The 16,366-nt window shown below is 47.1% G+C and overlaps 2 protein-coding genes across 3 annotated transcripts; both read left to right on the top strand.

Annotated features, from left to right (window-relative positions):
- Positions 1 to 3,556: 3,556 nt before the first annotated feature.
- Positions 3,557 to 4,590, top strand: CCDC89 (coiled-coil domain containing 89). The gene is given in 2 exon segments (XM_009897429.2): positions 3,557 to 4,121; positions 4,124 to 4,590. Coding segments are annotated over 2 exon segments (1,032 nt in total).
- A 3,817-nt stretch (positions 4,591 to 8,407) lies between these two features.
- On the top strand, positions 8,408 to 12,468 carry CREBZF (CREB/ATF bZIP transcription factor). 2 transcript variants are annotated; one of them, XR_008462405.1, is made up of 3 exons: positions 8,408 to 9,466; positions 10,028 to 10,105; positions 11,442 to 12,468. XR_008462405.1 is itself a non-coding variant. In XM_054164750.1 (3 exons), the coding sequence occupies exons 1-2, from the start codon at positions 8,459 to 8,461 to the stop codon at positions 10,074 to 10,076; spliced, it is 975 nt and encodes a 324-aa protein (XP_054020725.1). In that variant the 5' UTR covers positions 8,408 to 8,458; the 3' UTR covers positions 10,077 to 10,105; positions 11,442 to 12,468. The 2 variants fall into 2 exon arrangements, 1 of the variants encoding a protein (XP_054020725.1); XM_054164750.1 differs by having other exon boundaries at positions 8,408 to 9,384.
- Positions 12,469 to 16,366: the final 3,898 nt, after the last annotated feature.

Here is a 16,366-nt window from a genome sequence, read left to right as displayed (position 1 = left end):
AGGCTTTATTATAATCAGTTGTTTATGATTAATTTGATTTGCTTTAATACAGAGTAAGATTTTAGGTTTCATTATAACCTGTTGTTTATTAATTTGGTTTGTTTTAATGCATGTATACAAAGGCCTTAGTGAAATGTTAGGAACTAACAGCTAACAGTTGAAATACTATAAAACAAAAAGTTGGTCAAGGATTGTTGTAGTTTGAGTACAAGGATGACAAAGGAAGAGAGATTGCTACAGAATATGTGAACACTAGAGAGAGTTGTGAGAATCACAAGATCCTACGTGCAACCCATCCCTGGGAAGGACATTGATTGGAACAGAGCTGAAAAAAAATACAACCACAAAGACTCAGCACACAACCCACCAGCTGTGCTGACCAGAAGATTACATCATTGAAAGAATACCAGAAGGATGAACTAATTTAAATAAACCCACCTTTAGATGCATATGTATTAGGAGTAGAATATTTAAAGAGGACTTAGATTGTATTTAGTGTACATTTATTGCACCCAGCGCTGTTTGCATGTCTCTTATTGCCCTAAAATTGCTCTTTTCAAATTAAAACTGTATTCAATCGACTTTAATTGGCATTGTTATCTTCATCCCATATCAGGTTGAGCTTCTCCAGCATAGAGGCAAGCGTCCTCCTGCCTCACACTTCAGGTTGTGTACCGCAGTCCGCTCTTCTTTATCATCAGGCCGTCCTTCCGGTATCAGCAGCCTGCTGTTCTCTCGTGTCCTGAAACCTTCCATAGACACTTTCTGCTTTCCTACAGTCCCAGTGCCCTTCACCGCTCCCACAGAGGTACTCCACAGAGCCAACGCTCGGTCCCAGAGAGATTGCAGAGCACAGCTGGATGGAAGATGCAACACAACACACCCAGCACTTCTTTCTCTGCAGGAACAAGCACCAACCTCTCAGCAATACTCAAGACACTTACACAGGTTGCTCTACAACATGCCTCAGATCCATCTCACCTCATCAACTGACCTGCAGAATCCTTGTGCGAGTGAGAAAGAGAACAAAGCTCTGCCAGGGAAAGCGAGAGCATTTCCTTCCCCCCGGAGCGGACAGCGGCTCGCAGGCACCAGGGCAGCTCAGCAGCCTGCCAGACGTCCAGGCCTGGGCTCTGTGGCCACGGCTTCCTGCAGCAACAACAGACCAGGAGAACAGCAATGACGGTCGCTTACCTGTCCTTTAAGAGTGCACTGCACATGAGAAGCAACGGCTCTCTGCTGCTTCAGTTGGGAAGTACAAAGTACATTAAATACATCCCAGAAGTAAAACAACATGAAAAATACCACAGAAACACAGCGCACACACAAAAGCCTGTTACAGCAAACGCAGCCCTGACCTTTAACCCAGCACACGCTCAAATCCCCTGGCACCGTTGAGAGAGAGGCCATTCACACAAACCGTGATCTTCACAGAGACAGCCCTGATCAGCAAGCAGCAGGCTCAGCTGAAGACCTCAGCTGCTTTGGCCACCACAGCCGCCAGATCCAGACAGCTTTTCATGCTTGCTACCCACTGACTGTAAAGTGGTTTCTCTGAGGGAAAGAATTCCCTGCCGGAGATCTTAGCTACACCACACTGATTGGCCTCCGTGGGGTGGTTACTCCCCGCACCTGAAAACTCCCTTTGGTTTTCATCACCTCACACCCTAAGCTCTTCACCCTTGGCAAGCGTCGGGACTTGAAAAGCCCTAAGGAAAGCTCTCTGCTACCCTGCTCGGCAGATACTCACAGGTGAGCCTCAGGGTCCTCAGCATTTGGCAGCAAAACCAAATATTACAAATCTGCTGCGTCTTGTCCAGCCAAACTCTTTGCAGATCAGGAGAACCACGGAGGCCAAGAGTCACAGAGCAGCCGAGGGAGAAATTAATTTCCTCCAAACAAGCTATAGAATAGAATAGAATAGAATAGACCAAACCAGGTTGGAAGAGACCTCCCAGATCATCGTGTGCAACCTATCATCCAACACCACCTAATCAAACTAAACCATACAACCAAGCATCCTGTCAAGCCTCGCCCTGAACACCCCCAGCGACAGCGACCCCACCACCTCCTCGGGCAGCCCATTCCAATGTGCAATCACTCTCTCTGTATAGAACTTCTTCCTAACATTCAACCTAAACCTCCCCTGGCGCAGCCTGAGACTGTGTCCTCTTGTTCTGGTACTGGTTGCCTGGGAGAAGAGACTAACCTCTGCCTGACTACAACCCCCCTTCAGGTAGCTGTAGAGAGCATTAAGGTCACCCCTGAGTCTCCTCTTCTCCAGGCTAAGCAGCCCCAGCTCCCTCAGTCTCTCCTCATAGGGCTTGTGTTCCAAGCCCCTCACCAACTTTGTTGCCCTTCTCTGGACACGCTCCAGCAAGTCAACATCCCCAAGGCTGGTACGTTGCAGCGCCTTACCACAGTGACATTCTTGCCCCCAGTCGCCAAAGGAAATTAATTTTTGAGCCGCTCGCGGTGAGGAATTTGGTTTCCAACAGCTCCACATTCTGACACCAAAGCATCCCGCTCCGTGTCAGGGATTGTGGCTGAGGCCAAATACAAACCTGCAACTTGTCATCAGGCAAAGCAGTGAAGCTCCCTGAAAAAAAGGAAAGAAAACAAGAGTGAGACAACCATAAAAACAAGACCTAAACAAAACCCCAAAGCCATTTTTCAGGAAGCCGCCTCCAGTAACCCGCCACATGCTGAAATTCCCTCCCCCTGGGGCTCCTGCTGGGCCCAGAGCTGTGGAACATAAAGCAAGGCACAGGCCTGTGGGTGCCTGCTGCCCTGTAGCCACCAAAACCGGAGCACTGAGGCACTACCAATCCCACAGCAGACCCAAGACACAACAGGGACTCCATAGAGACCCAAAAACCTCACTGAGAACCCCCCAACTCCTTCAGGACCCCCACAGATTCCCCAATTTAGATGCCCACAAAACCCCTTTTGATGCACCCAACCCCCCGTCTGATACACCCAGGTCCATTTTAGGTTCCCCCAGATGCTTTTAATGTCCTCAGACCCACTGGCAGATCAGCCCAGAACCCCCTAACAATATCCCAGACCCTTTTGGGGGGCTCCAGACCCCTTCTAGATGCCCACAAACCCCCTTTAGATACCAAAAGAAACCTTTACCTGCCTCCAAACCCCATGTGGAGTCCGCTCAGACCACTCAGCAGCCAGTGGCAGCAACCAAGTCTGTTGCTCTCTACCAATTAAACTCTTTGATGGTTTCAGCTCTCTGACCCTGTGTCAGTGCAGGTCCTTGTTGGGGCACCGCAAACAGGGAGAGAAAAACCTTCCTTCTGTCCAGTGGTTCCAGGAAGAGTCCTGGAACTCTTAAGCAGGTAGCATTGGGGTGGCAGCCGTGAGGTGACCCCAGATCCCCCTAACACTGCCCCAGACCCTTTCAGGGGACTCCACAAAACTCCTTCAGATGCCAAAGAAAACCATTTAAATATGGTGAATATCACTAAGAGAAGCAGTCACTATAAAATTGTGTTTATCTTTGTGTGTGATGGGCTACATGGCTTAGGGTAAGAGAGAGGCAAGGATGACCAACCCCACAAGTGATCCAGAGATGGACAAAGGCCTAGAAGAACTCAGTGAGAGTTCTGAAGTTCTGCTTCACTCACGCCTAGAAGAACAGTATCACCTTATCTGTATAGTGAAGAAAAAAGCAGGGGATGCATGTCAACACTGCAGAGTCCTGGAACAGCTCGACATGGAGCTGGAGGAACTGAGGACAGAGGACGTTTTGAAAATGAAAGCCCAGAGCAAATGGGTTCAGAATTTGGAGGGGTGCTTTATGGATCTGGCCAACAACCATGAAAAAATGATCCAGTTCAGGGACGAATATAAGAAACAGCACATGCAGCTGTGGGAGAAAAAGCACCTGAAGAAAGGCAACAAAGTGCCCTTCACCCAGCCTGTGAGGGAGAAGGAAGCTGAAGTGCTGCAGCTCTCTGCCCAGGCCAGAAAGCTCTCACAGCAGTTGGAGTCCTTACAGGAGAAATGTGCTTCTGAGAGTTGCAGAGCACAGGAGTGAGAAAAGAAGCTGCTGTAGGCTCAGAGCCAGCAAGGAAGTGCCTAGGCCTGGAAGGTCAATTCACTAAACCAGCTGTAGCACTACAGGAGAAGCACCCACAAACTGCTGTGCGGGTAGAACAGGCAGAAAGTCAGCAGAGAGCTCAGGCCAGTGAGCTGCAGGCCAGGATGGAGAGAACAAACAAGGAGAAAAAACAACTGCTGAACCTGGCCATAGAGATGGACAAAGCTCTCTAAGATAAGCAATGGGAAATTGAGCAGCTGGGGAAGAAGCTGAAAACTGCAGAAAAAGCCAGGCAGAGAGCAGGAAAGCGAGTTGTAAAAGAGGCAGCAGCAGTGGGCAATGATCTGAAGGTCCCAGAGCTCTGACAGCTCAAAAGCAGCGAGCAGGCACACAGTGAACTGCAGTTTGATGCTTACAGAAGGCACAGCACAGATTAACCGACTAAGGAAAAAGATCTGAATGTCAAATTCCAGCATTCTATTTGCATTCTCAAAACTGTTCTCATCTCAAAAGCTTGGCAGCTCCCTCCATTGTGATATACAACTGCAGTTTGTTTGTTTCCATAAGACCATCTTCTGACAGAGATTCCTCTTGTGATTGCTCTCTACTGCACTTGTGATCCTAAATCCTCCTACGAGGACTGTTCTGTAGCCTTTTGTTTTGTTACACCTTTTTAACGTAAGAGCTCTACATTGTAAAATCTGAACCAGGACTGTTTAAGTTGTTTAACGTGAAAGATTAGGGTGAAAAATGTAAAATATGAATTTATGGTCTCCTAACCTCTGCTGTATCAGATTTTCATTCCTTTACATTTAAAAGTACATTATTTTCCAAGATGGACCAAAGCTCAAACCCTTAGCCTTTGTGTTTAATTCTCCCTTGAAGTTCAAGAGAGGTTGGCTTCTCTTGAGATGTTAACACTGAGGTTCCAAGAAAGAAATCCCACCTTCCAATGTCTATGTGACAGTCATCATTTGGCAACCTAACAGGTCACACCAGTAACATCATACAATACCTGGTGCTCACGCAGATGATTATGTCCAGTTGTCTGATAGTTTTGTGGGCTTCAAATATTTTAGTCATATTTAATGTGATCATGTTATTTGCATGCCAGCTCAGCTCAAAATAAATTCTTATGTCTCTTGGGAGATTTCAATAGTGTCTGACACAGGTTGAGGTTCTAGATTTTCCGCCAGCTTGTTTCCTGTAAAGAAAATAGCAGTGATGGGTTAGCACAAAATGAATGGGTATATGTCTGACAATTTTTGACAAAGTTTTTCCCCTTTCCTGTTAGCACTGTCAGATACAGAGGCATCTCCCTCTCTTTTGCTGCCCTTCCAGCCAACAAGGGTTTTGGTTGATTTACAGCTCATGCTCTTTAGCTATCCAATTGAAAAAAAAAAAAAAAAAAGGCATGATGGGTGAAATGACACCCTAGCCACCCCACCCCCAGGGCTATAGTCAGCTGCTCAAGAGCCCTCCAAGTTGTTTACCTTGGGGTAACTCAACATTTTAGCTAGTTGTTCAAGTAGCTATTAGTCCTGAGCATCCATAAAGGGAGCAGCACATCAAAATTGGTGTATCAGTGTACAGAAGCGTCCAGAAGCAAAAGGCCTCAAGATCCTCCAGCTTGTGACTACAGTTAGAATAGAATACAATTAACCAGGTTGGAAGAGACCTTTGAGATCATCGAGTCCAACCTATCATCCAACACCCTCTAATCAACTAAACCCTGGCACCAAGTGCCTCATCCAGTCTCTTCCTAAACACCTCCAGCGATGGTGATTCCATCACCTCCCTGGCCAGCCCATTCCAATGGCCAGTCACTCTTCCTATGAAGAACAACTTCCTAGCATCCAGCCTAAACCTCCCCTTGGCACAGCCTGTGTCCTCTTGTTCTGGTGCTGTGTGCCTGGGAGAAGAGACCAACCCTGGCTACAACCCCCCTTCAGGTAATTGTAGACAGCATTAAGGTCACCCCTGAGTCTCCTCCAGACTAAGCAATCCCAGCTCCCTCAGTCTCTCCTCATAGGGCTTGTGTTCTAAGCCCCTCCCCAGCTTTGTTGCCCTTCTCTGGACACCTTACAGCAACTCAACATCTTTCCTAAACTGAGGGGCCCAGAACTGGACACAGGACTCAAGGTGTGGCCTAACCAGGGCTGAGTACAGGGGCCGAATAACCTCCCTGCTCCCGCTGGCCACACTGTTCCTGATACAGGCCAGGATGCCATTGGCCTTCTTGGCCACCTGGGCACAGTGCTGGCTCCTGTTCAGCCAGCTGTCATCCAGTACCCCCAGGTCCCTTTCTGCCTGGTTGCTCTCCAGCCACTCTGACCCCAGCCTGTAGCACTGCACGGGGTTGTTGTGGCCAATGTGTAGAACCGGGCACTCAGATGTGTTCAGTCTCATGCCCTTGGACTCTGCCCATCTGTCCAGCCTGTTAAAGTCCCTCCACAGAGCTCTCCTCATCTCAAGGACTTAGCAAACCAGATATGGTTCCTAAGTAAGTAGCTGCAATTAACAAACTTGTATTCTGAACTTCTCTGGACTATCTTTGAACCCACTCAAAGCTAGGTGAAAAGTACTGCTCCACTATCCGCTGCATGCTGAACCAGACTTTCCTTTGTTCCTGCTCCTACAAATGTTGTTCCACGCTAGTTTTACAGATTGCATCCTCCTGCTTTTCAGCCATCTTTCTCTGACATGCACTGCATGCATGTTTAATTAGTCTAAAGGCATCTACCATGAAGGCATCTACCCCAGCTACAGGCTGGGGTCAGAGTGGCTGGAGAGCTGCCAAACAGAGAGGGACCTGGGGGTGCTGACTGACACCCACCTAAATATGAGCCAGCAGTGTGCCCAGGTGGCCAAGAAGGCCAATGGCATCCTGGCCTGCATTAGGAACAGTGTGGACAGCAGGAGCAGGGAGGTCATTGTGCCCCTGTACTCTGCATTGGTTAGGCCACACCTTGAGTCCTGTGTCCAGTTCTGGGCCCCTCAGTTTAAGAAGGACATCGAGACGCTTGAACGTGTCCAGAGAAGGGCAACAAGGCTGGGGAGAGGCCTTGAGCACAGCCCTGTGAGGAGAGGCTGAGGGAGCTGGGATTGTTTAGCCTGGAGAAGGATCAGAGGTGACCTCATTGCCCTCTACAACTACCTGAAAGGTGGTTGTAGACAGGAGGGGGTTGGTCTCTTCTCCCAGGCAACCAGCACCAGAACAAGGGGACACAGTCTCAAGCTGTGCCAGGGGAGGTTTAGACTCGAGGTGAGGAAAAGTTCTTCACCGAGCGAGTCATTCGTCATTGGAATGGGCTGCCCGGGGAGGTGGTGGAGTCACCATCCCTGGAGGTGTTCAAGGGGAGATTGGACGTGGCACTTGGTGCCACGGTCTAGTTGTGAGGTCTGTTGGAACAGGTTGGACTTGATGATCCTTGGGGTCTCTTCCAACCTTAGTTACTGCGATACTGTGTGATCAAATGCAAACTGACCTAGGCTACAAACTACGCTCATGGTCTGAGAGGAAAGCAGATGCTAGGACTCAACTCTGCCACTCATTTTACTAAGTCAAAATGCAAGGAGTGCCTGTTCCCTCCCGCTAGTGTAAGGACCCTCAAACCAGGTACCTCAATAGGCTAAATTTGTGCTGGGGGCACCCATTCACTATTTGACAGGGCAGCCCCGCACGTTGTCTGTCGGGAAAGCCCCCAAAACCTTGTTGGCCCTGGGGGACATCCTCGTTCCCTCCCCTCCACAGCCCCTGTGGGTGATACACCCCTCCCCAAACCTCATCCCACCCTTAAACACCACCACCGATACATCCTTGACATCCCCTCACAACCTCCCATCCCCTTCATAGACATCACCCTCCCCGCACCTCCCTTCGTCCCTATCCCTCACCCACGTTTCCCCCTCATATCCCCTCCTGCACACCCATATCTCCCTCTCACATCCCATCCCCACACCCCCCCATATCCCTACGTCTTCCTGTCACATTTCCCTCCTCAAATCCCCAATCCCACAGATCCTCTTGCATCCCACCAAACCCCCCACCTCCTTCTTTCTCACATCCCCATCCCCACATCTCCTCTCCCGGCATTCCCACATCACTCCGCTCCCCCACATCGCTCCCCCTTCCATCCTTCCACCTCCACCACGACATCCCCACACCCCAACCCTCCCCTCGCCCGCCATGTCCCCTCACATCTCGTCTCACCCGGCTCCCCATCGCCCCTCACACCCCCCTTCCCCGGCCGTCTCCCCTCACAGCCGCCGACTTCCCGCGCGCGGGCGCACTCCCGCGTCCCCGCGCAAGGCGCCGCTTCCCGACAGGCACCGCGGCGCCAGCGCCGGGTCGCTGCCCGTAGGGTCTGTCCCGTCCCGCCGGGCCCCTTACCTGCCGCCGCCATGCGCCACAGCCTCACCCAGCTGCTGGCGGCCTCCTCCGGCGGAGCGAGCCCTTCGGGCGCCGTCTGGCCGCTAACCGGCGCGGGGCAGGCCCCGAGAGGGCGGGATGGCGGCGGGGAAGGGGATCCGGGCCCCGCGCGGCCCAAACAACAACAGCCGCCGCGGCGGGAAGCGGGCGCTTTGGAGCCGCGGCGGCAGGAAAAGGAACCGGAGGCGCCTGGTGGCCCGCTGGAGGTGTGGGAGCAAGAGGACTGGTTCCCGGGGCTGGAGCTGGGAGACCTACTAGAGGCGGCCCGGCCGGACTGGGACCTGGACGCGGAGCTGAGCGGCTGCTTCTGTGAGGAACCGGAGCAGCTGCCCTCGCCGGGCCAGGGCCAGAAGCCGGCGGCGCCCGGGCGGAGGAACGGCGGGACTGGGAGCCGGCTAAAAGCGGCGGCGGCCGCACGGCTGAACCGGCTGAAGAAGAAGCAATACGTTCTGGGTCTGGAAAGCCGCCTCCAGGGCCTAGCTGCCGAGAACCGCCAGCTGCGGGACCGCAACCGTGGCTTGAGTCGCCGCCTGCGAGAGCTGGAGCGGGAAAGCAGCTACCTGCGGGCCGTGCTGGCTAATCAGAGCGCCCTGGGGCAGCTCCTGAGCCGCTTAGCCGGGATCCGTGCCGGCGGGCTGCAGCTCAGCACTAGCCTCTTCAGGGACATGGGCAGCCCCCGCCGCCATCACCACCACCTCCAGCCCGCCGGAGAGAGCAGCGACCATGACTACGCCCTGCCCAGCTCTCGGCCTCCGAGCCTGGAGGACGCGGCGGTGGGGACGGAGGCGGACGAGGAGTGGGCGGCCCCCGGCGGGATCTGCCTTCACGTGGACCGGGATCAGGTGTCGGTGGAGTTTTGCTCCATCTGTGCTCGGCGGGCAGCGGCCTCCTTCAAAATGTAGGGTCAAGTACCTGCTGCAAGTACTCGTGGGGTTGTCGTCCCTAGGGGCCTCGCGTCGTGGCGGAGGAAGCAGGCGATGGTGCGGAGGAAAAGAATACGGTGGTGATGGGGTGGTATTGGGGGATATGCAGAGGAGGGGAACCTGGCACTTAAGTGGCCAGGGTATCAAAGAAAAGTCTTGAACGGTACATTGGGAGCCAGATGGTGGCCTTGGTTACAGGTCACGTAAATCTGGCGTGTGGACGTAGTGGTCTGTGCTCGTTTGGCGTAAGTCTCTTGCAAAGCTGCGTACAGCAGCACGATAATTGTGCAAACTGACACACGCAGAGGTGCCGCCAGAGCCCGTTCGCAGCACTTGGGTGAAAAGATCATGCCGACCTGACGCATGAAGGTGTGCTCGGTTCTGCTTCGCAGTTGCCAGTAAAGATAACGCTGACTACCTTGGTCTTGAGTCAGATAATGTCTAGCCTGCTTGTCCTGAGGAGCCGAAAATGCTTGCTTAGAAAACCAAACCAAAAACTTCATTAAGACATCGTCACTGGACAGACTTAAGAAACTAGTAATGATCGGCAAAAGAAAGCATGCATATAAAATTGTACTGCATCTTAGTTATACATTACTATTAAAACCTCTCTGACAGTTTCTCTTTTAGGTGCTTGCCCTGCCAGGCTCCGTTGTGTAGGGGTTAAAGAACAGTCGTTTTCCACCTCGCAACCTGGTAAGGATCAATATATTCCCATAATGTGGTATCAGACAGCTTGCTTTGCTTATGCCAGTCGCTTGTAATGACTGGTTCAGAAAATGATTTCTCTGGTCCTACTCTGCCAAAATGTTTCTAGCTCTGAATGATAACTTGGGAGAGAAAATTGCAGTCATGTCATTCTATTTAGCTCTTTTCCTCTTCCTTTTTTAAATGAATGTGCATGTAGTTGTTACGTGAGTTATGTTTGGAATTAAAGAAATACCTATGCTACTTGAAACACTAGTTTTCTATTAAACTAAGTATGAGCTGAGAAGGGGAAATGTGCTAATAAGGGGGATGTGACATTTACAGCCTTTTGTCATAGCAGACTGTCCCAAGAGTGCAAGTAGATTGCTTTTAAATAGCAAAAAAAAGAATTTGTGACTCGGTCTAAAGTACTGTCTAGTGTTAGAGTTGCAGGGTACCTTTAAAAAGCCTTTCTCTGGCTTGCTCTAAGGTTGTGGAGTTTTGCCTGTTGAAACAGAACCTGAACACTGGTTCTGTCTGTACAGTGGAATCCTAATGTAGAGCAGTCACTTTTTTTGCATGGACCTCTAATGAGAATTGGGCTTTGAAGAATGTGGTGCATCCAAGTAACTCGTTACATTAGCTTCCCATACGTAAATCTCTGTGCCCATGCACACTGAAATTCCTTTGTTACTTCAAAGCAGCATTAAATTTTAAAGATATTGCATGTATATGCATGTGCTCAATTTTATGGTAGAGTTCTTAATTTAGCCTCTTGCAGTATCCAGAAAGCTATAACTTTACATAATTAAGCACAGTTTGGAGATGATAAACAAATGTGTATCTTGAGGCTACTGATTTGAAAAATGCTCCATAATTAAGTGAACCGGGAGAGAAAATAGTTTGACAAACAATGAAGTGTTTTGTTGTACTAGTTAATGTTTTTCCCCATCACAGAAGACGAGTGGGCTGTTTATTTCAGTTGTATTATAATGTTTATATGTATGTCAGTTGGGGGAAGAAGGATTGTGAAAATGATAATATGTAAAGTGAGGTTTCACAAAGAATAGACTTTTCTAAAACAGTTTCATTGATTAACTTTTTCTTCTTAAACCCCTCCCCCCCAAAAAACTGTGTTCCTGAAGTCTCATTTCTTAAAGTCTTAAATTCCACGTTTAAGGCTAAGTTGATAAACGTTTTCTGCCAGTCATTTGCTGCTGCATTTGCAGTGCTAGATCCATGAAGTGTTCATCAGTACAAAAGGAGTTTGATTTTTCTTTGTGAAACATCACTGTGTGATGAAGTATATGTGTATTTAGCATCCTTGTTTTTCTTTATGCTAAAGTGGATTCAGCTGTGTTGGGGCAGAAGAGACGGGACCAGCTGCTGACCACATTTCCTGCTTTATTTTAAAAGGTAGTATGAGAAATGTGAATAAAGAGGTAACAGGGCTTTTGCTGTCTTTGGTATAAAACAAAAAAAGTTGAATGCTGGAATCATTTACTGTTATCCAAGATGGTTTTTAGAAGACAGTATCCTATCAAATAGGTTTTATTCCACTGTATGCAGAATTCCATCTGTTCGGGATATACTGGCAGCACAAAAGAGACTTAGTGAGGTGTGTTTTACCTTTACACCTCCATGGTGGCATGAACAGGACCGTTCAAAGGTTCCACCTTAAACTGGGTAACCCTGCTGTAGCTGATGGGTTACACCAGTGCCACAGGAATCAGACCTGTACTGACTGATATGCAACATGGAAATAATTGAGTTAGGCTAGGCCTAGGCTCAATCTGCTAAACTCAGAGTTGTTGAATGGACTTTGTTTTGAAGTCAAACATATTTGATGAAAAGAGAAGCACAAATATAGCAAGTATGGGATGTTACAATGGCATTTTTTATGGTTACTTCAGTGTAGAAGTGGTTTTTGAGTTAAGTTAAATAGGCATTCTTTCTTTTGCATCACTGCTAAACAGTAGAGGTCAGGCATGCAGTTCTGGTCTCTGTTGTGAACCTGCACATTGCTCTAATGAAACTACCTGTGAGCTGTGTCTGAGAGTAGCTGATTTTCTGACATGCAAAGTGATGTGTACTGGTACAAGAACAAGGTCACGTCCCGAGGAAGTAGGTGGCTGCAGGCATTTCTAGTGCCTACTGATTCATACTTAAACCAAACAGAGGGGAGGAAATGATTTGAAACTCTTAAGCGACTGTACTATCTGTATGGTGTATTATTAATGTAGCTTTTTGAAGTGGAAGCCTTGAAATGATATAACTTAATACTTGAAAATACATTGTAAATGTTTCTTTGTAATTACATGCCACCCAGATGAGAATACAATATCGTAATAAAATCAGACTTGTTCTTTCAATTTATGGGCTCAAATGTTTTGTTGGTTGGATTTTTTTTTCCATTTTCTCATTAATGCCTTGCTTTAATTGGCTCATTACACAAAATGAGGAAACAGAAAGGGGAAAATGGTGGTTCTGCTATCCATGTGAGTCCATCGGTTGGAAAACAAGTGGATTGGGCTATGTAGGGATGAAGATCAGGATGCAGGAGAAATGTTCTCATTTCTCTGTCAAGTTAATTTTGTGGTGAGGACAAAAAGAAGGTGTTACTTCTGGAGCTAGAGATAGAGTTATTCTGAGAACTTCCTCTCCTTGTATTTTGCAGTCGTTTCTCTTAATATTTTATTAATGTGGGTATGTTTGGTCAGTAAACCATGGAGGAGTGGACTACTTACATAAATGCTTCCATGGTCTGTTGGCATCTTTGTCCTTTCTGTCCCATTTTGGGGTCTGAAGTTTGGTAACTGGTTAATAATAAGCTGTTAAATATGGAATTGTTATTTCCAGGCGAAACACTGGAGTGAGTGCAATAAAAGTTTTGACACTGCAAGGACAGAACATGTTTAAAGCTCCAGAGTGATCACGAGTGATTTCTGTTAATCTTAGGTGCATTATTTTTATGCATTGTCATCTTAAATGCTGGCTTTCTAGCATCCAGGCATTCTAGTGAAAGTAGTCTGCAGCTTGATAAAAAGGAACATTTCACAAAACCTGGTGCTTAAGAATTTAAAAGCATTCTGGTAGGCTCTGCCTTTTTGGCCTCCAGGTCGTAGAACACACCCTGCTTATCACTGAAATCTGTTAAACTGGACATGCCACAGAACCAAGTGCCATCTGTGTCAAACCATGCAGCTGTTAAATTAACTCCTCTCTCTCTCCTCTGTAGAGCTTACCAGCATCTGGGATGAATAATCAAACTGGTGCTTATGCAGTCTAGCTTCCTGAAGTGATGGCATCAGAGTGAATATAGGGAACCCTACTCCAACACGTGGCAGGTCTTGGTGCTTCCAGATATCAGATTTCTCATGCCGCTTGTCAAAATTTTAATCGGTTTTCCCTGTGAAACAGATCTTCTGCAAAATACAGAGGCCTTTTGTAAATTTACTGATACTTAAAAACTTAAGTTCTCTAGAGCTTGTAGTTAAAGAGGTTTTCTGCTAGAACCAACTATATTCTGGTTTTAGGGTTCTATTTCCTATTAGACTGTAAATGTCTGAAGGATGTATTAGGTATGATAGTTGTGCAAATAGGCTCTGTGTTTAAAGAACACCCTGTCTAAAATTGCACCTTTACAGTAGCTGATTCTAAAGTTTTTTGCCCAGTGTAAGTGGAATGTGGAGAAGTAATTCTATCTTTGCTCATTAGCAGGAGGATGCAGGAGCAGGGTGGGCATGGTGGAAACGAGGGTGTCATTTGCAGGGAACTGTGGAATAGATTGCAATGCTGAGATACAGCATCAGAAATGGTACATAGTGAAGATAAAGCTAGTGGGTTTTTAGTGTTTCTGTTGGTTCTTCATAACCAGCCTCTCTGCATTCTTTAGGCAGACTTGGAGCAGTCAAAAGTCCATCCCCTATGCATTCTTCTGACTGCAACAGAAGTTCTTGATGTGTGATACACAGTCTGGGACCAGCCTGTTTCTGTTAAAACAATAGAGGAAAGGATACAGCCAACACTTAACTCAGATTTCCAAATGGGAGGCAGCATTTGCAGGGAGTTTCTTACCATTGGTAGGAGACCAAGAACTGGTAAAAGTGTGTCCTTTGACTGCTTTGAGAGTTGTAGGAGGTATGTTGTGCCCCCATTAGAAATGAGGAATGGAAGGAGCATTTCCAGATTTCTGTGAGGATGCTATGCGTGTGCTTAGTGGAAATTACTAACAGCAGCTTGGTGTCCTGCTGAATTTTGAAGCGGTTTCAGTCCTTAACTTACTTTTGAGAACTTTTTTTCTGTTTTTTTTTTTTTTTCCCCCTGCAGTTTAAGAAGTATGTAGTGTACAACTGTCAAACTTCCTTTTTTATAAGCACACCACCTTTCTGACCCAAGACGTGTGTAACTGACCTCTGACATGACCCACCCTGAACACTTAGAACACATACTCACAACTTGAGTATTCATCTGTTAGGCGGGAAACAAGTATTGGTCTTTGCACCTTACTAAAAAACATGAAGGAATGTGATTTTTTTTTTTCTTGTTATATACAGTCCTCACCTTTTACCCTAAGAAATTAGTATGTAACAAAATGGCACTTGTCCAAGTCAGATCATTAAATACCAGAGTGTGCATTTTAATTATTTTGAGAATAATTACCACTTGATACCAAAATGAAAATTAAGACATGAAATGATAGTTTTGACTTTACAGTTCAAAAAGCACGAAGATCTTACCTTGTTAAATGCTCACACTGATCAATGAGCTGTTCATTTTTAAAGATACTATTGCAAATACTACCTTTATTCTGTTTTTATTGTCACAGTGAAGTGGTTCTGTCAGTTAAGGTTAAAGTTTGGTGATGTCTGGAGATACCCTAATTCTCTGTTGTAAAATCCTTCCTCCGTGAGAATCTCTAAAGCAAGGGTGATGAAGGGATGTCTGCAGAGCGGAACTGGAAGGCCACAGGATCCAGCAATACTTTGAATTAAGAAAAGTGAAACTAACTTGGCATTGCCACCATTGCAGAGGTAGTCTGTCTTTGCTGCTTCCTTGTACAGGTTGCTGCTCATGGTTACAGTCATGAACAGCACTTTTAGGAAAAAGTAGCTATACAAACTCCTTTGGTACATTTTTGAGTCATGCTGGATCTGCCGCTAGAGCAGGCTGCAAGAGTTGGAGCTATTCAGCCTGGAGAAAAGAAGGCTCTGGGGAGACCTTATAGCAGCCTTCCAGTACCTGAAAGTGGCTTACAAGCAAGCTGGGAAGGGACTGTTTACAAGGGTTTGTAGTGCTGGGACAAGAGGGAATGGATTGACGCTTGAGGAGGGGAGATTCAGACTAGATACTAAGAAGAAATTATTTACAGTGAGGGTGGTGAGACACTCAAACTGGTTGCCCAGGATGGTTATGGATGCCCCTTCCCTGGAGGTGTTTTAAGGCCAGGTTGGATAAGGCCTTGTGCAGTCTGATCTAGTGGCTCTGCCCCTGGCACAGGGGTTGGAACTAGATGGTCTTCAAGGTCCTTTCCAACCCTAACTGTTCCATGATACATTTTAAACCAAGCCAATTAAGAGTCTCCGTGCTAAATTCCTCATTCTCATTAATAAATACTTCCAAGTGCATCTCAGGGGCCACTAGAGTTATTTTGAAATGTGCATGATTGTCAACCAGCAGTTGTACAGGTCTTGGAGTTAAGACCATACAGCAGACTGAGATGACTGTTTCTGCAGAAAAAAAATACCCTGATTTAGTTCTCAGACTGTGGAATACACTACAGATATTTCATGCAGCAGGAAAATTAGCCGAGTTTATTTCTGTAGAACATAGAGTTACCAATGGTCAAGACAAATCTGACATGTAAAAGGAATTACTCTGTACCGCTAATGTGAAAATCTAGAGGTAGCTGAGATACCACAGTAACAGCATCAGCCATTCAAGATCTCTCAACACAGTTTCCTGCTTCAGGAAAATACTATTTTCATGGCAAACTGGTTGCAAGGACAAAGTTTTTCTGACTCGGCTTTTCTTTTGGTCACTAGTCAAGATTGCTCTTGATTGATATGTGTAAGTGTTCTCTACAGTGTATAGTGTGACCCTTGTAACAGCCCAAAGTGGGTAATCCTGTGATGGAAATACTGTGCTAGCAGAATGGAGAAAAGTTGGAGAGAAACACTCAGGTTTTGAGTATGCTAAAAATCCTTGCCCTGACACGTTCCTCCCTTAAAAAAAAAAAAAAATTAAAAAATTAAATAGCCCTGTAGTTTA

This window comes from Dryobates pubescens, chromosome 10 (assembly GCF_014839835.1).
Source record: "Dryobates pubescens isolate bDryPub1 chromosome 10, bDryPub1.pri, whole genome shotgun sequence".
NCBI lineage: Eukaryota > Metazoa > Chordata > Aves > Piciformes > Picidae > Dryobates > Dryobates pubescens.
Note: the sequence above shows the minus strand (reverse complement) of the source record. Positions and strands in the feature narration are given on the sequence as shown.